At 37.9% G+C, this 20,118-nt stretch overlaps 1 protein-coding gene across 1 annotated transcript in view; it reads right to left on the reverse strand.

The window, feature by feature from the left end:
* Positions 1 to 20,118, reverse strand: part of PLPP1 (phospholipid phosphatase 1) — a 62,565-nt gene that overhangs the window by 27,899 nt on the left and 14,548 nt on the right. Inside the window, exons 2-3 of the mRNA XM_066181156.1 lie at positions 6,185 to 6,336; positions 2,525 to 2,805 (exon numbers count right to left, since the gene is read on the reverse strand). Of these exons, the coding sequence (XP_066037253.1) occupies positions 2,525 to 2,805; positions 6,185 to 6,336 (433 nt within the window). The remainder of the gene's footprint in view (positions 1 to 2,524; positions 2,806 to 6,184; positions 6,337 to 20,118) is intronic.

The raw sequence follows: 20,118 nt of genomic DNA on the forward strand, positions 1-20,118 counted from the left end.
TCATTTATTTACATATTTATGTAAATAAAACAGTACTGAAACATAATGTTCAATATATTTGCCTAGAACATTCTCAGCCTCCAACCATATAACTTATGGGCTTCCAGAAACACAGGCTGTTTTCTTGAGGTTAGTCTTGTAGAAGTTCCTGCAAGCGGTGTTTTGAATGCACTCTGAACCAAACTTACACATCCCAGTACTATAAAGAACTTACACAGCTTACTCCTTAACCTCCATGTGGGAAAAAATAAACTACTTCAAATAGTTTCTCCTTCCAGTTTTACTGTTAAGGGAAAAATGGAAACACTGATTGATAACCTAATTTTATACTTCAGGAGCTTCAATCTTACACCCATCTCTTCAACACACACACACTTACACTATTTCAGAACAACAAGTCTGATCTACTTAGGCATGCTCCATATCAAAACTATTTTATACTTCTGATTAGTAAAAAAATCGTAAGAAGAAATGAGAAGGAAGGAGATAACCAAACAGAAAATACAATATGAATCATGGAAGCACATAATGGATTTTTACACTGCTCTCATTGTTACCAATGAAATAATAAAATACTAATTTTTCTTCTTGACTGTACAATCAAGCGTGAGTCTTTAAAAACATTCAAATGCAACCTCAAATTTTACTACTATAGAGGAATAATAGGTTCAATCCAGAACATATGATTTTACATGCAACACTCTGATTGTCCTGTTTTTATTCTTCGTTTGCATTTCTACCTGCCTATTTAATCTATGCAAATGAAAGTAGATGGTATTAGGTGTACCACTAATAATTTTGTCAACTGACACGGAAATTCACCTCTGAGTCACAGCTTGAGAGACTACTGACCTCTTCCAGCTTCCTGTAAAAAATTGCCTGCAATCTACCTCTCTCCTCTTAGTGGGCTATTAACTGAAAGGTTAATGCCCTTGGGCACTAGGCCTCTGTGTGGGCCCATGACCCAGGATCACCAGAAACCCTGAAAGATTTACTGGGTCACTGCATCCAGGTCATACACCTCTACAGGAGAATGTCCCACTTTAATCCATCCTACCCTTCATTGATTACTTACTAACTTTTTGTTTACTGCTTCCTGTGTATGCAAAAGCCCCATCTGATAGCAGAAGCCTCACAAGCAGGTAAACACTCAAGTGAGCACTTCAAGGCAATCTCTGACCAAACAGGAGAGCCCTCTCACATCACTCTACAGGGGGAACAGTAGCAACAGAAAAGGAGAACAGGACAATAGCTGGAAATACAAACCTAACAGCCAGTCAGTTAAGAGACGACAAAAAAATCTTGCTTCCAATATAGAAGTCTGAGATGTCAAAACACAGGGAAGAATACAAGGTAAGCAATCACTATGCCATTGTCCCCCATTCTATTTTCAAACACAAAAAAGCTATTTCTTTTGTTTAAGCATAAGCTAACTCTTGTTTTTCAGCATCCCCAAAACCCAGAAAGATAATTTCAGTCATTACAACCAATTCAAAATTTTCTTCACACTGCTCTTTACACTTAAGAGGCATGTTTAGACTCATAAAGAAATTAAACTAAAGACTTGGAGTTGGCTGGCACTGGCTCTGTGGGACATAGCAGCTTCTCAGAGAAGCCACCCCTATATCTCCTGCCACAAGTGTATTATTCTACTGCCTATTCATGCACTTTCTCCTCTACCACCAACAGCCATCCACCTTTCATCAACATTTTCCTATGGCTACTGAGAAATACCATGCATGTTACTGGAAAATTATAGGGAATACATGCCCAAAGAGCAAAGGAGCACAGAGGACAGTGAGCAAAATTACACACATCTACTTAACAACTACACAAAGAGAGAAGTTCTAAGACAGTATATAGAACTTCTAAAAAAAGACATCTCTGTAAAGGTAAGGTCACAAAAAGCTCAAGCAATTCAAATCCTTCTGAACATACTTTTAACATTTCCAGTAGCACTCGAACACTGAGTTTATTGCACAACAACTAAAGTTTGAAGTGTCAGAGGCTTTATTCTTGTTCCCACAGTATCTTGCTGCAATTGAACTGGCTGATAAGTATTCAAGATGTAAAAACTCTAATAATGAGATAAATTGATAGAGTGATTTTAATAGTCCTGCATATATTTATATGGATCTGCAGTTTTTATTTGCTTTCATTCCAAAACTAAAACATTTCCTTTACTATATTGTACATCCAATTTCTAAGTTAGATTTCAAATTCTTCTTTTCATTGGGATGCAAACATTTTAGAAACACAAATAAAGACCAGCTGAAACTGAAAAATAAAGACAACCACCCATAAGCAGAAATAAACACACAATTAGGCATTTACCCATACATTTATAAAACAAGCTTTCTCAAATTGGAAAAAAAACCCAGGGTCTAGACAGGGTTTAATGTTTAAAATAAATTACAATAAATTTATTCTAGAAGCACAGAAACTGTAGCAGCATTACCAAACTGATTGCCCCAGGTTAACAAATATGTTATGCAACGAATTATACAAGGTTAGTCAGACTCACCTTCCCTCATTGATTTTTGCTTTGTCCCCATGGCAAGTGAAGTTCTCAATGTATCCCAGGCTGCAGTTTATCCGTGTCCAGTCGGGCTGGCACACTGCAATGAAGTGAGGACGCAGTCTACCTATGGAGTACTTGGCAATGTCTGTCAATGACTGGCTAGCAGCTGCCCCAAAAATGAAGGTCCCAATGGCTTTGTAGATAGTGGCTATGTAGTTATTTCTGACAAACGAATTTGAGTGCAAATTATTATAAAAGACTGAGAGAGTCTCTCCTAGGATTATCTGAAAGAGAAATGAGGACAACAGGTTAAAGATAATAACTTCAAAAGAAAAGTACTACACTATTCTTGTTAATACTCACACATACAGTTTCAGAAACTACTTTTTTTATAAACATTAAGCTGCAAATTTAAGTTTTCCAAGAGTCAGCAGTAACCATGTCCAAACATTATAAACACATTCACACAGAAGAGAAACACCCTTTTACTTTATACTACCTCATGTTAAACTTAATCATATTATTTTCAGAATACTTATTAAAACAAAGCCTTCTTGAAATAACATTTAACCATATTACTTGGCATGATGCTAATTAGAAACAGTTTCTCCTGTATAACTTCATTTAACATCGAGTCTTCTTCAACTAACTTCCACTGAATAAAGTTTTTCAAAGCTTGTTAGGTTTTTCATGAAACCAGAAACTGTTCTGAAGGGCTGACACTTTATATACAGATCAGAAAGGCCAGATGTTTCAACAAAGAAATTTCCTACTCCTCATGGAAATTAAATCCTTTGGGGAGAAAAGAAAACTAATGAGAGTAGGGAAAGACCAGTCTTACTGAGGTCTTTTCAAGGATTTTTCACCCTACATGTCTAAGGTCCATGTATCAAGTGTTGACAAGAAAGCAGATCTAATTGTTTTCTTGCAACTTCATCTTTTGTGGAAGAAAAGCTTTTCCTCACGACGAATACAGAACTGCACTCCAGATAATCTGGATATTGAACCAGATGGTCCCACTCTCTACAGAAAGGATCAATTCATAAGGAGGATCAGATGTGTGAGGGACTGGATGTATATATGTAAAGTTACCTTGAAAAATCAAGTAAAAATTAAAACTACGGCTTTGTCTGTCACTTGAGAGTGCCGGGTCTTGGATCCCAGCAAAGCAGAGCTTTGGTGAATTAGGCCATTACTTAGACACTGCCACCCAGGCACAGAGTGACAGCTTCTCAGAGGCTTTCCACATGAAGGCAAACAGACAATACCATCAGAAGTTTTACACCCTTCACCATAACCAAACAAGGACTGAAGCAGAGAAATACTAGAACATGAACTAAAGCTGACAAAGTTTTCAGTAAAGTACATAGACACCTAATCCAGAAAGTAACCTCTTAAGGAAGATGAGCACAAATATCCATGACAGGTAAATAATGAATCCCTTTCAAAGAACATCACTGCAAAACCTGCAAGAAGGTCACATATTTCAGGTAACAAAAAAGATCAGTTGATGTCAGTGTAATTATTACACTGGACAGGCATCAAAGAATATTCATCTTCAATAATCTAAGCATTGAATAAAGGACACCAATATTTGCTTTTACCATCTGACTATGGAGCAATCTTGACAGAAGTCTGATTTCATAACTAAAAGGTAGTCTCTGATGTTGCAAAAGAAACTTTGTTAAGCGAAATATTCGTAACGGCTCAAATGGAGCTTGGATTAATTCAAAAGGAATACATCCATTAAAAAAACTATATTCAGTGGAGCCTTTTCTCACTCAGGAAGTCCCTGAGCTGCAAATGGCTGGTAGCCAAGTACTGAGGGGAATACATCAATCTTCCCATGCTCTATTCTGTCCTTCCTCACTCAGCTGTTTTAACTGCTCTAGAAATGAGATAAGCTATATGGGCTTCAGTTGTGACCAAGCATTGATGCTCTCAGGTAATACTGACTACCCAAAGGTAGTAACAGGGTGGAAAAAAATAGTCTTTTCTTGAAGGCAGGATCTTTAGTATAAACCACTCTCCAGTTAACAAAACACACAAACTCTCCCCCCAGCAAAAACTTCATCTGCTTCAGAAGCATTTTTGTAAATTTTTGAAGCAGCTTTTCCAAGAAGACGGAAACCAGGCAAGTCACAATTTCAATTCTCAGAACATACTTCTAGACTTGCAAAAAAATTCCACCCAAGAGCAAATATGAGCAAGCTGACTTTTACGCTGGAACCTTGATAAAAATCCATGCAGACCCTATGCGAGGCAGAGTTAGATTATCATAACATCCCTCCTGACTTAAACCCATTAGCCCAGAGAAATAGCTGGTCAATACTGAGGATTACATTGAGCTGTGCCTTTTCATTTTTTGCTCCTAAATACACTTGGATAAATATTTATATGCCTAAAAATCTTACTTGGCTTAAGAAAGTTTTAACTCTGTTCAAAGTGTGGCTCTGATGAGTTTGGATGCTACCCGAATAGAACCATCTGTGGAGACTGAAGCTTTTTAGCACATCTGGGCAGGGATCTTGAGGCCCCTGTTGAAGGGCCATTGTAGGAACTGCAGTGCAGTCCCAACAGACTTAGGACATGAAATGGTTGACTGAAGAGGTCCAACTGTCCCCTCTGCTCATGAGGACACCTCCCAGCTACATTTTGCCCAGCCCAGATATTCTTCCAAGAGCCATTTGCACTCCATGTAGCCAAGGAAAGCTGCTGTTTTCTGCCAAGCTAAAGAATTTCACCAGCTTATCCTGGCTCAAACAAGCCACTAGAGGTGGCAACAGACAGGGTAATAGTAGGACCTCAACCTTTGTCCATACATAGTGAGCTATTAGGTTAGCTCAGCTGACAGCATATAAAATTAAATATTAGGGATAGACTCACTATATCCTTGAGAGAGTTCAGCTGAGCTAGCTGTGAGGAGAGAGAGGTCTCAAACTAGTGGTCACAGAGACAATCTGTCCAGCTCACTGATCTAGTGTAAAGAGGAGGAAAGAAGAACAGTACCCTGTTTTCAGCCAGGTTAGGCGCAGTATGAAGCGAGTCCCTGCAGTAACTGAAATACAAATGGGTCCAGAGTTTTATCCTGACCTTCAGGGAAATAACCAGGGAAAAACTCCACACTTACTTATTCTTCTTATTCTAGTTATGCTTTTGATAACATCTGACTGGAAGGCATAATATTTCTCTTAAATAGGCTAGTATCTGTTGTTACACTTCCACACACAGAAGTATTCCTAATGATTCTGTGGCAGATAGAAAATGCTGACTTAATAGGTCATGCACACTGATACTCTGGAAAATAGCAAGTCCTGAAATGAAAATACTTGTGACAGTAACAACATAGTTTTATTTTCAACAAATCTGGTAAGAAGTTTTTATCTCTTGGATTATAGAATTAAGCCACCATAGTTCAAAGGTTCTGCGGTATTATTTTTCTGTTCTATAGTTCTAGCTGTTTTACTTCAGTTGAAGAAAACCTTTTAGTTATTCTTGTCAGACTACCACTTGTATTGCTTTAGCACCTGGCCTAGGGCCATTATTTTAAGGTTGAGAAATCTTATAGAATACAGTTTTGTAAATCTGTATTAACAGATTACCCCTCCTCCCTCTTCCCCACCCCCACTGAAATTAAAAGCAATGAAGAAAAGTTTAACTTACAACAATTATACTGAAAGGAATAATTATTCCTGCTAACAATTTATAAGAAATGGTGTCCTCTTTGTATGGATACCGGATGGATTCATCACTACAGAAAACGCCTCTCTGGAAGGGGGTACGTCGTGAACTGAGAATTGCAAAAGGCAAGCCAGCTGGCAAAAAGGAATACAAAATACATTACAAAACCAAAAACAAACTGGCGATGATCATACCCCCACATTTCCAAAGAGAAGTGCATAAAGAGGGATGAGCATGCAGGAAGTTAGAAGGTTATGCACTTCCCTTGGCCAATGACTACTGCTTTGACTTTGTAGCTTCCAGGAAGGATTGCTGAATGAAGGAGAGCAGGGCAGGATTCCACTCATCTTCACATTTGTGACACTACAAGTGTGGCCGAAACCATGGCTGAGTAAATAGTTCAGTGACAACCACTGAGGTGCTCAATCTGTGCTACTGGTACAATTATATTTCTTTATATTCCAGTGAGCAACAGTTGCCCCTGTACACCTTCTCTGGACAGCTTTACAAGTCAGAAGAGCAAAAACTGCATTTCATGAAAGCAGAGAAGAAGGTGCTTTTCAGGAGTACAAGTGCAGAGGGAGTTTTTGCAAATATGGAAAACATGAAATTACACATGCATGCGATCCCCTCACCTCCTCACACACTGGTTTTCTTCCTAGAACAACAGGGTCACCGCACAAACCCTACAGCCTCAAGGCATGGAGATTTTATTCTCACCTCTTCCACCAAAGAGGATGCCTTTAGCGCAATCTAATACCTACAGAACACAATACTAAGATGCACAATGCTGCACACAATTGCACATCATGATACCCACAACACAAACCAAAACTAGTCATTTGAACAGCGAAGGTTTTTTTAAAAAACTCAATAGGATGTAAATTATCACAAACTAATAGAATCCCATTTCTAAATCCTGTTCCTCCATCCTTAACACACATACAACATCTGCACAATCTGCTTGTGTACAGGAATGAATACTCTTGTAAAAATGGCTTCATGGAAAATCAGGAGTGGAGGACTACAAAGAATGTTTAACAAAACAATAAATAATCTTCTTTAGCTTAGGCATGTAGAGCCCAGTAGTACAAAACCCCTTGACTTTATGCTCAAAATTCTGCTGTGTTGCACATAAAATACACACCACTTTAAAGTTACACAAAAAATAGCAGGAGGAGATACACCCATCTGACAGCAGGGGATCAGAATGATAAAAACAGTCTCCCATCCTTCCTTCTCAGCAGAAATAAATGTTGCTGTAGTCTCACTTCTCCCCTCAAGGCCTCTGTGCCAAGGCATAGCCTACCTCTTCCCTTCCAGATACACAGCTAGCCCCAAATAAGCATGTGCAAATAAAAGTAAAGATGTAAAGAGCAAGAGCAAAAGTGAGTAAAAAAAGATTCCAACAAGAAAACTGCTAGATAAGAGACTTAGGATCCTTTCTAATCCTCTTCCCTCTTTCCCTCCACTCATGAAGTCCTCCAAACTAAGCCTGACCCCTGGGACCATCCCAAGTGATACAACTGGGATTTTACCAATGATTTGCTATCAGTTTTGTTCCGCACACCATGAAGTGCAGAAGTATTGTAAGAACACTTTGGTTTGAAAACAAAAGAACAAATAAACTAATGGCTCAAAAGGTGAAAATTTCCCTGAAGTGAACTCTGGTGAATGATTTTATTCCTTGATCAGGTAATTATAGGTCTATCATGTGGGCCCATGAATTCCAGCTAAGCCTGTTGCAAAGAATTATGTACCCTCTCCACTGCTGCAGTCATGAAACCAACAGCATGCAAAACCTCCCCTTCAAAAGTGGCAGGAAAAGACCACTGTCATTGTCAAGAGGGGTTGTTTCCAATCTATGCCAGTGGGACTACAACTGACACAGCTCTGGAAGCCTTCCAAGCACACCAACAAAGCAGGACAGCAGGATGAGCTAAGAGCCAAGCCAGAGCCTCACCAAAACACTGCACTATTCAGATACCAGCCAGCACAGAGCCTGGGAGCTGGACTCTGCAGTACAGTGCAAAAACACATCCTTTCCTACTAGGAAAAAAAAATTCTCTTCCTTTCTCTTAACAGGAAGAATATCACGGTTTTGAAAAACACTGCAGTCCAGACCTCATTTTTTCCCTCCCCTTGTGCTGGTATTGTGACACATCACGATGCAGCATTAATTGTTTAGTATTTAGCTGACTTGGGTCAAGGATGAGGCAGAAGCCTGTGCAGCCATGGTGAGGGAAGGTGACTTGTCAACATAATACTGTGGTGTTTCCAACATCATTTATCCCACAAAATATGTATCAAATGAAAACTTCATTTGCCCTGCCCACATTCTAAGACCAATATTCAAGACTGAGTATTTGAGAAAAATTTATTGTTTGAACCTCCAACTGTAGAGAATTAGGCCTATACAGATAAGAGCTTCTTAACTATTTATATGGTTACTTCTTTAGAGTTGGTAGTTTTGATTATTGGGGAAACACAGTTGTTCACAAAATTAAGTTGAGCCCAAAAAAGCCTTATCACAGCTTCAGCACACTGCCACAAACATCAGTGGTTATAGTTAAGATAGTGTCACTGACATGAAAACACTAGCTCTGCATCACCCATTTTAAAGACCTGCTCTGTGAATAATGGTGTCATGGTACCTTACTCCTCATTTCCTTTAACCCACACCTGGATGTTTCAGCTTCTCAAGGTGAGAGATTGAAAATTCTCAGAATGATGGGGTTATCCAAGGGGGGAACTTTTTAAAATGTAATTTCCATCTACTAAATCAAAAATAAAAAGCAGTGGTGTGTGAATTGCAGGAATGAAATCCCTCATGCAGTAAGGATCTGTGTTTTTCCATGCCAAGTGAAGCTGCTTGAAATGTGCATGCTCATTCTTCAGCAATATTGAGATTATGATGTAATTAGCCTGTAATTGCACCTTCCTGTATCCAGATCATGGAAACAAAATACCAAACAACTCCAGGTTTCTTTTGGTTTGCTTTGTAAGCACGTATGAGCAGCTAAAACAAAATTATTGTCTTCTCTTTCATAATTTCATTCTACCTCCTTTACTTTGAGTCTTAAAAGGTCTGGGTATCTATGTGGTAGCCATCAAGTTGCTATTAAGTAATTACTAAATGGAAGAACTTTGCATTGAAATACAATATTGCTAATAAACCTTATGTAGTAAATGTAAGTGTTTCTTCAGTTTCCCTAACTGCACTACACATTCAGGAAGTAATTCCACCAGTCATTTATCTTACTGCTGCTCTCAGCACCTTTCAGTGTTGAAAGGATATATGCACGATGAAAGCTTGAGAGAAAAGTTTTAATTTCTAAAAAACAGATTACAGTAAAACTGATCAGAATAACTCAACACTGTTAAACTGTATACTGAAGTCACAGAACTACATCTGTGATTTACCTCTGGCTCAATCCACGGAAGTCATCAGCCTGAAAAACCGTGCCAGTACGGGCTTTTGATATCTTTTTGATTAAAGTACTCTCCAATATCAATACTTAATGCCTCAGAACACACTCCATAAAGCAGGTTTAATTTACTTCTTTTTAACATGAGTGGATTGACTTCACTATTATTAACTGGTGGGAAAGAGCAGAAAAGTAAAAGTCAAACCAAAGGGGCATCAAGTGTTTCTGGCATGTGAAGCCAGTAAGAGAACCTTCTCACAATACTCAGGGTTCTGTCATATTTTAAACATATCAGCAAAGTCTGCTTTTGTGGGTTTTCAAGGTATTTTCATTATTAAAATCAATCAAAATTATTTCAAATATATAGCTTAAATATTTTCTGCAGTGGAAGCTTCTTTTCAAGACAATAAACGGACAGGAAAAAATAGTTAAGCTTTTTCATTACTGCAAGCAGAACTGTCATAAGTGATAAAGACGCAAAGCTTCTTACTATATCAAGTAAAACAGTAGAGTTTCCCTATAGCTGTGATAGATATGTTACTTTTCCACCCTGACATATATCATAATTTCAGAAGACTAGGATGAGATTTTGCATCACGGCAGCAATTTTCTAAGCATGGAAGCTCCTGGTACAGGTGAACAGGATATGACTGAAGATACCAAACTATACTTGTCTTTATAATGGTACCACCATCACTAGTGTCAATGTCCTTAATAACACAGATACAAGTGAGGAAAAAATATTTACTGTAGTATAGGAAGTGGTGTACTTTGACAGTAGATTTATTCACATAAATATCTAAAGCAGTTCCTCAAGAAAAAGTAGCAAAGATTCGACAGCAGATCACTGTGAGAAGAAATCCTGCTCATCTGCCATGGTCACGTTGCCACATTCAGTTAAAAGAAAGGTCTTACAATATCCTACAAATACCCATTTTGCTCAGTTTTCCCTGAAAGCAGAAGCTTTTATGTAAGAAGTGGAGACAGCAGAGGAGCAGTAAAACCTTTCTACTGAATACTTCTCATATGACAATACCAAAACACTTTCCTGATATACACCTCATCTTCTAAGCTAGTTGTAACACAGTGAAGAAATTACCTAAAGGGAAAATGACAATAAGTATGTGAGGAGGAATTATAAGGTTGGGAAGAGGTTACCTGTAGGGTAATCCCAAGGATAAAGCCAACAAGCTGGTGTCATGCACTGCATATGCATTCTTAACAAATAACTAGCAGATGTACTGCTGACAGAGCTGGCAATTCTTTGATACAGTGGAAGATCAAGGCCAGCCAGTTCTGCCTGCAGAACAAACCTCAAAAGACTGAGGCAAGAGAACATATGGAGATTTATGCAGTAATGAGCTCAGAGTCATGCATTTGCAGGTTAAACAACTCTATTGAGTTGAGAGCTTCTCAATTCAAAATAGCAGGGGGAAAATAATGTGCTTCCTGTGGTAGTTGTATATCAGTGTAATACCGTGACCATTAGACAAGTCTTTTCAGAGGCATTAACACTTCTAACCACTTGATAAGTCATTTCTTCCAAAACAGTATTCAGCCAGAATTGGCAAACGCATTTGGTTTTAATTCATATGTCTTAAGTGCAGACAGAGAAGGACTGCGAGGACATATTCCTCATTACCTCAAAAACAAGAGTGTGGTTTTGCATAGTACAGCAGAGTCTACGGGTTGTAAATCAGCCAAGTGCATACACACTAGATATTAGAAAAAAAGAGCAATACTGATCCAACAAGCAACCAAGAATTAAGGAACTAAAACCACAGTTGGTAATAAATATATAGGGAGAAATACAGGCTCTGAAATGTTTCAGTCAGAATACTTGGAGTAGAAACATAAGGAGCTCAACTGATAAGACTATGTATTTTAAACAATTACTATACCCTTGTCCAAAAGTCTGACTCATACAGTATAATGAATTCGTTTTCCTCATAAACTGGAGTGATTTCTGATTGATTATGTTAGTTTTTTTCCATAAGTATCCTGCAGGTCTATTTCTTTCCAAATCTCTAATTTTGGTTAGGTTTCTTCACTGGGCATGAAGCTGTTCTCTCCACTAAAGCTGGACATTACTCCTCTGAAGAGACAGAACATCAGAGCATACACTTCTCTTGAGTTGTCCTTCCCACTCTACTCAGGAAGGATATCACTTGCCATTTATTCATGCTGTATTTCACCAGCTATGTTACTGCCATCTTTTGTATTTATTGCTCTGAGTTCCCTACTTTGCTGCCTCACTTCACTCGCTCTCTCCTTCAGGGCATTTATGACTACACTGAACAGGGCAGACTCCCAGAGAGCTCTACTTGACAACTTCCTTCCCTGTAAAGGACAAGGAGCGCTTACTCCTACTGCTCACCTCTCATAGTTTAATGAATTATTTGTTCATTTAAGGATTCTTTCTCCAATCTCATAACTATTTAGTTTCTTAATATTTGGTTAAAGTAAACATTCAAAAATACGCATCCAAATAATGAGATTTTCTAAAGAATTGCTGCTTTAGCCTGAGTTCTCCATCATCTTCATTTATCACAGGGATTAGTATAAGAACAGATGTGACTGATACCAGGAAACAGTGGGTATGTTTCTGACAAAGTAGCTTTCAACAGCTGTGCTTAAGTAGTGGGTAGTAATAATCTTTCTCCAGAGTTCAGAAACGAAACAAAAGTTAAAAGACTTTGCTGTGTTCTCTCCCAGCACCTCAAAAAAACCTGCTGCCACTTTTATGCTGTTATCTACTGCCAACTTCATTGCTGTAGCTTTAACTGGAAGTGATACCTAGACTTTTTTTTTTTAAAGTGTAAGTAATATTTAGTGTTTTAAGTCTTCTTACACCAGAAGTTCAGATAGAAAGTAGAAGTTAATATTTCCCCCAAATACGCTGTAGGTATTTTATTACTAATTCCATCAGCAAGGATTCATTACAGGATTAATTATATTAGAAATACTCCTGGAAAAATGCGTCTTGCAAAAGCTTAGATAAAACTTTTGAGCTGATATTACTGCTCACACTTTGTGAAAGCTGGGTAGGGTGTCAAAACCTCTTTGCAGATTAAGTTGAGACTTAGGCTTCTCCTCAGTATGAGAAGAGTGCTACTTTCTCATAGGAGTTTTAGAGTTCAGGAGAGCACCTGGCAAGAAATGAACCATCATTCCACAGTTCACTAAGATCAATTGTTCTATTTTTTTGATATTCAGCTTTTTCTCCTGAAAGGGTGTGTAAAACCCATCTCTTTGCATGAGCCTTTCCTTGCACAAGGCAGAAGAAAGAGGGATACAATGACGTGAGCCGGATAAAGGGAAACAGTGGAGACAGCACAAAAAGGAACAATCCCTGCCTTACTTTCCCTGTTGCTTGTCTCTGGTTCCTAGAGGAGTTGCTTCCCTTTTCTGACATGCCCTCCAGTCTCCGGTTTAAGTCCTATATGTCAACAATACTTTATAAGTAACTGTGTGTTAACAGACTTGAGATAAAGAAAAATCTATGTCATAGACCGTTTGGATTTAGGTTTTTTCCTTAAATCACAGGACTTAAATAAGCTGCAACTCCCTCTACCTACATTTCTTCCTAGTCCATTTAACCCTTTTGCATACTCTTCTAAATACTTTAAAAACCCCTCTATACCAATGTGACTGCCTGGTTTTCACATAGCTATGACCAAGCTTCAGTCAGCATTTTAAAAGCCCTTGTCTGGAGTTCCTCCCACTGTCAAAATGCCAACTGTCTTACTGAAACACTATGTGCATTCTCCATCACTGTATTAAGAAATGTACCTGAAGGGTTAAGGAAAGTACAGTACCAAGTCCACAGGGCTAATAAGCAAGTCGTTACAGTTTATTTACTTAAAATACAACTGCACTTAGTAAGAGTGATTTGTACAACAGAGGCAAATGGTGCTCCTCAGATCTTTCCTCACCTGATTTCGAGCCCACCAGAATACCCACACCATGGACAGGTCAGAAAGTGAAGCCAAAAGCTGGATGCTGCTACTTCTCCACATCTGGCCCCACAGCACTGATTTCAGCTAGGAATTACTCATCAATTCAACAAATCAATAAAGTGCATTCCCGTGCACATTAAACCTCCACAGAGTAAAACCATGGATTATTCTTACTATGTTGACTTTAAAAAGAGAACTGAAAAACTAGCAGTCTATTCCTCAGAATAAGGTTGAGTTTGGAGATAATGCTGATCTGTAGTAGTACAGTTAATATCAAGTAAATGAACAATTAATATCAAGTAGAACTCATGACACATTATGGAGCTCAACAGCATCACCCAAAAAAGTTCCCAATGCCATAAATATACCAAAAAACACAATGAAGATAAAACATTAGCACACTTTCAAAAAGTTTACCAGGTAAGAGGCAGTGTTGCTCAGAGCATAATAAAACCTCTCACAAGTAACCTGAAACCTAAGAGTCAAGATGAAGTCCATTCTAGTGTCAAACAACAGTTTTAATTTCAATTAGTTGCAAAACTAACAACAGTGGGTCATAAAGCTCTGACACTCCTGAAAAAGCGAAAAGCACATCTACAAAACGACAGTCTTCAATAGGTTTTATTAATCCCCTGATTTATTAATCTCTGTCACAGCAGTAACTACATTTCTCCATGAAGACATAGAAAATTAGCTCAGTGAGTGCTTATGCTGGTCAGTCTAATAGGTGCTGTCAATTAAAGTTTCCCTTCAAAATGCATCACTTTCATAACAGCATAAAAGATCCGTTTCTTATGCCATAAAAGAAATCACTAAATTGACTCTAAAGTTTGATTGAGCTAATCTGTAGGAGGGAAAGTTTCAGTCAGAATATCATTACGTGTGGTATAACAGACATTCCCAAAAACATTAAGCCTAATGCTTAATAGGTTAAAGCTGGCAACAGAGCAAAGCTGCCTAGGTCCATTTTGGGAAGTCATTATGATACTGAGGACGTTTTGCCACACCAAACCTAGGAATGTTTTGATTCAGCCTTTTTTTGGTTGCTGTTCGGATTAGCTAGAAATCAGTGTATCTATCTTGTATGAAATCTACCCAAATACCTTTTGAATGTGTTCAAGGTGGAGAAATTAAGTCCTACAGGCTGCATCACGTTCCCTTCTCTCAAAGAAGTTCCAAACAGCAGCACTTATCCCAGAGAACGAGGATAAGTTCCATGTTCACTAACAACCACTTCTCTATAAGGAACATCAGCATTTGCATTACTTGTTTTGGTAGCAACAAGCTGTGGAGAACTACTTTGTCTCCCAGAAACACAGTGCAGGCCTTTGGCTGAGTTAGAAGTTCTGAACTCTTCTCTCTATGTCAGCCCATCATGTACTAGAAACCTACCAGCAGCTTGTGAGCCTTCAGCCCTGGGACAGAACTGCCTGGCAAAGTCTTGGCAGAGAACCACAAAAATCCTAGAAAAGGGAGCAGAAACAACTCAGCAACTCTCAGGTTGCTCCGCTCCTCTGCTGCTCTGGTGAGGAGGAGGTTTCTTTCAGAAGCTGCTGGATGTTTCTTTCTGAAGCTAAGGGAAGCTGCATGAGTGTCACTGAAGGAAGCAGTCTGAATTAACAAGATGACTGGAGGAAAAAAAAAAATCAATTTGGAGGTGAAGCTACCAGAAAAGCCCATCTGAACAGGGCATCTACAAATAAACATGGTTGGACCTCACTGAAAGAGAAAAGATATTGACGTTAATTTGTCATTTATACTTGAACAAGTTGGTCTTGTGCCGACAACTGAAGACCAAAAATGCCAGAACAAGTACATTTCCAAATACCCCCAGAGCAGCAAGCCATGGACAGTGCCTAGTCATGGCTTTTAAATTACAAAGAATTACTATCTAAACATATCTAAAAGACTTACTAAAACAGAAGAACCAGAAAGATCTTCTGGGGCTCTCTAAATGTCAGATATAAAGAATGTGTGCTGCTCTAGACACCAGCCTAAGCCATCTAGAGAGATTCAGTCTTCTAGACCACTACCAAGACTTGCTTGATCCTAAATCTCAAAACCATTCTAACACAAATTGTGGTTCTCATCCAGACAAAGAGAACAATTTGGAAAATTGAGAAACATCATACTAAGAAGTGGCACTTCGGAAAGAATAAACATTAATTTTTCAGACATTTTATTTCCAGATAAAAGGTGGTAATGGCAACAGAAAGGGTTCAGAGCTACAAATAGAATTATGATTCCTAAAAGCATCTTTTTATTTTTTAAGATTCTTGAGTTTCTAGCACATCTTGCAAATCTTCATAAAATGTCATAAAAACAAATGCATTAACATGCAACCTAGTTTCATTTATGTACAAGACACTTAATATCTATGTATGTTTTGGGTTTTTTTGGCTTTGTTTTTTTTTTCCTTTGAAAATTCCATTACAGGCCTAGGCCAACAAGACCTTTTAGTACTACAATTATACAGCAAGATGTTCAGGCCATTTGTTATTACATTCTGAAGACAAGTAGGCCCATAGTGCAGCAAGGGGCATATGGATAAAATCAGTCCTACCACTTAGGAATAAGTACCATGTTTGAGGTAATGTGATTAGGGAAGGAAAATGTACATAAGTGTAATTTATCAACTCTAGATTAAATTTTTGTCATCAATTCCTTCATTAAGGATGCTGTATCTTTCAGTAAATTCTCATGTCAGGACTACAATTTTTACTAGACGTGGGATAATCAGTTATTGCTCAAAAGTCTTTAATGAGTGAGCTGTGTTCCTGTTGATGGTATTGCATCTGGAACACGCTACTTCCAAAAACTTAAACTGCCTTGGAAAAAGCCTCAAGTGGCCAGTGAGTCAGACCAAAACAAAAAAACATTCTAAATTCAGATTCCCAGACTGATAAACTTTCCCTGTATATTTTGAATAAAGGCAATCTTTAAGACAGAAAACATTCAACTGGAACCCATTTTCAATTCAGAAGTTGTGATATCCTATGTCTCATACTCTATAGCCGTACAGCTTGCACTAGCCCTTAGTCCTCAGTAGTTATGGAAGAGTTTTCACCTCTTGCATGAGACTAAAGAGGTCTTTACATCTAAAACTGAGATTAAGAGAGCCAGGTTAACTAGACCAAGCAGGTGCTTTAAGGCTTAAAAAAAGTTCAGACTGAAAAGCAAATTACCTGGTTAGACTTAATCATAACTATAAGTGCTCTAGAACTTATTTTTTTAAACGTCTCAGCACAGAGACTAGAAGTGGTTACTCCAATTATAAACTCTAGACTCCTGAACAAAGACAAGCAACGAAAATCCACTGTGTGACTCTTACAAAAGTCTCATAGCAGAAAAAAATCAGAATAGACTGGAATTACTGACAGATCTAATTTTAAGCTGTAACTTTCACTACAAAGGTTATCTAAAATTATAATAGTCCATAAGAGTCTTTAAATGTTCAGACTTCATGTGAATTAGCTCTAAGTCAGATGTTTCTCCATGGCTTTAGAGCCAGGAAAAAAAACCACTCTCCACTGACTTTATATTATAGCAACAACTTAAAATCTAAAAATGAATGATAATAAAAAAACCTCCACAATTCAACAGATCATTAAACTGCAGCTAGAACATTTCTTTAAAAGCCCAAAGGTGCACAGAGCTGCAATTGTTACTTCACCTGTACCCGTATCAATCAGGGTACACAGGAAACCTACTGGAAAATAAATTTTCCCAAAGGTGTACTGAAAATACATGCACTTGTCAAAGTGACAAACTTTCCTTAAAAGTGAAACTATACTAGTGATTCCTTGTGTCAGCCTCCTATTTATTGCACAGTTCTAATGGAAGCTTTAATAAACAAGCACTAATGGGAAAACCAGAGTAATGCATGTAGTTCTGCAGGTTCACTTGTTTTAAATTACTGTCTTCTATCCTTAAACCACTTCATATACTTCTTACTGATTAATTCAGCCTATATATTTATCAGATAATAAAATATTATCATCATCTTTGACCATATGGCTTGGTCAAGTACTGCAGGGACAAAAAGGATGTAGCTTCATGTTCAGCACTACTCTGCATAGATAAATTTTGATTCTCCAAATCAGTTCAAACCTTACTAAAAACTGGGATACAAGCAGGTCTAAAATATTGTTAGAAAAACCTACTGAAGAATTAAATTGTTCTTTGTCAAAATCATGTGGTCTTTAAAACACTGAGCCTCTTTTCTACAAGCAATTAGATTTTTTTCAAACTCTGTATCCCATTTTATTCCACTCTTCTTTAAAGAGAAATCGCATTACTTTCAAGCTTAGAAAAAGCTTCTAAGTCAAAATTAGGGTTTATTTTTGCAGAAAGTACATGGAAGCAACCAGTTATAGGTGCGTGTACTGTATTACAGTGTCAAAATTTAACATCACAAGTGTTTAAACTAGCAGACTAACCCATTCTGAACAAGAGATGTAATCATTCCACAATATTTTGGAAGACATTTTTCCTCTCTGGTGATAAAGGCCTAGTCTACATACACTTTTTTTTTTCCTGTTCCTAAAACAAATGAAATTAGCAACACTAGCAGTTAAGAGATTAGTTCCAGATTTTCTGTGCAAACAGTAGCAACAGCACCTTTCACATGCAAATGACTATACATATATGGGATTTTGCCTCTATAGACTTGTCTTCAACTCATTTACAGTGCTGAGCTCATGGAAGGCATACATTTTACTCCCATCACCAAAGCTCCCTATAAATTAGCTACTTACAGAGAAAATGGGCAGGGTGAACCCCACTGTGTAGAGGACAGTGGATGTGATGGTACTGTCATGGAACGGATACTTGATGCTGTCATCATTACAGAAAAAGCCTCTCTGATACGGTTTTATTTTGGCCAAGTTTAGAACACCAAGGGGTAAGCCAGCTGTTGGGGGAAGGAAAACAAAAAAAACAGAAACAAGAAATACATGTGGTTAAATCAAAAAAAAAAAAATCATTTCTAATCATGCATGGAGGAAGCCACCAAACATGCATAACTCAAATTTCCTAAGTATCATGCAATGCACACACTTACCAAATTCTGTTTATAGACATTTTTTCAGAAAAACACTTCAGAAACACTCTGAGGTTCCCCATCAGGTACAGATGTTTAAAAAAAATACAAAGTTCAAGGTCTTCCATCCATAAGGTGAGTTGCCACCAAACCAAGACTACATTCAAGAAAAAGGCTTTGCCCCTCACATGACTAAGTAGTTACTGAGGGCAGGTAGCCTTTCATCCCTCCTCCCTCTGCCACTACCCCACGACCTTGTCTTGTATCTTGCCTGATTTGCTAGCCTTGTTCTCTACACTATAATGTGGTCAGTGTTTATAGAGCAGAGAAAGAATAGACACAGGTTTTGTCATGGTTAGGGAATTAAAAATTCCATGCAAGTAGTTTTCATGCAGTTAATGGGAACAAGAGAACTGCAGGGACACTAATGACATTTTGAATGGACTGGATCTCCAGGTAATGAGATAATACCTGGAGGTTGCATGTACACAGCTTTTGTACACTTTGGAAGATTTCTGCATGAAAATATACAAGTTATTAACATGGCAACTAAGACCTGGGTACAAATTATAGCTCTCAGAATTTACACGCTGTGATACATTACCAATTCCCTCTCCTACAAGTTAACTTGCATTATACTATACTGACAGTCATGTGAAAGAAGCCATCAAGACTTCTGATCATTTTACTCAGGTCTAACTTATTTCTGATAAGAAATACCTGCCATGTAATACACATTTGCAGGAACAATAACCTCAGGAAATTCAACTTTTTTATTTTACTTTCTCATAAAATCATTAAGGTTGGAAAGGACCTCCAAGATCATCAGGTCTAGTCTTTAACCAAATAACACCATACCCAGTTTCTCCCTTTCCTCTGATCAACTCAGCAAGCAACAGATTAAAGTGCGTAAATTACATAATGCTAAACCCCCAAACAAAAAAAAAAAAAGTAAATTTTGTTTGAAAACATGGTAAAAAAGGACAAGTAAGTTTGTATATTGCCCAACACTCACGTAATATGCAATGCTGCTAATAGACATTCTGTATGTAAATTAGAGGGTGAGTGCAACTACTGGAGCAGAAAAGACTATTTGGTACATAAACAACCTGCTGTACTGAGAACAAAAAAACATCTCAAAGAAGTTAACATGATGAGTGAGTGCTTTGATTTCTGGTGACACCTGTTGACTACCAGGTAAGTAGCTTAAAGGTGTTTTAAGTAAGCTTATTTCTATATACTTCATTAGAAGGAAAGACATCAAGAGTGAAACAGTAGAAATGTGATGAATCCTGGCCTCACCTTTGGGCTTCTGAGTTGCAGTGCAAAGGCTTGTGAAGTGCATATTGAAACTGTACATGATTGGTAGCACCTCAACTTTCAACTCATCTTCTGAGAAAATTGCTAGGGTCACAAGAAAGCAGTTTGGGAGTATTTAAAATCCTCTTATGGAGCAGGGGGAAATTTTTTCACAAATTATCTGAAATA

The sequence above is a fragment of the Chamaea fasciata genome, unplaced genomic scaffold (genome assembly GCF_029207755.1).
Source record: "Chamaea fasciata isolate MVZ Bird 193981 ecotype frontalis unplaced genomic scaffold, bChaFas1.0.hap1 SCAF_4, whole genome shotgun sequence".
Classification (NCBI taxonomy): Eukaryota; Metazoa; Chordata; class Aves; order Passeriformes; family Sylviidae; genus Chamaea; species Chamaea fasciata.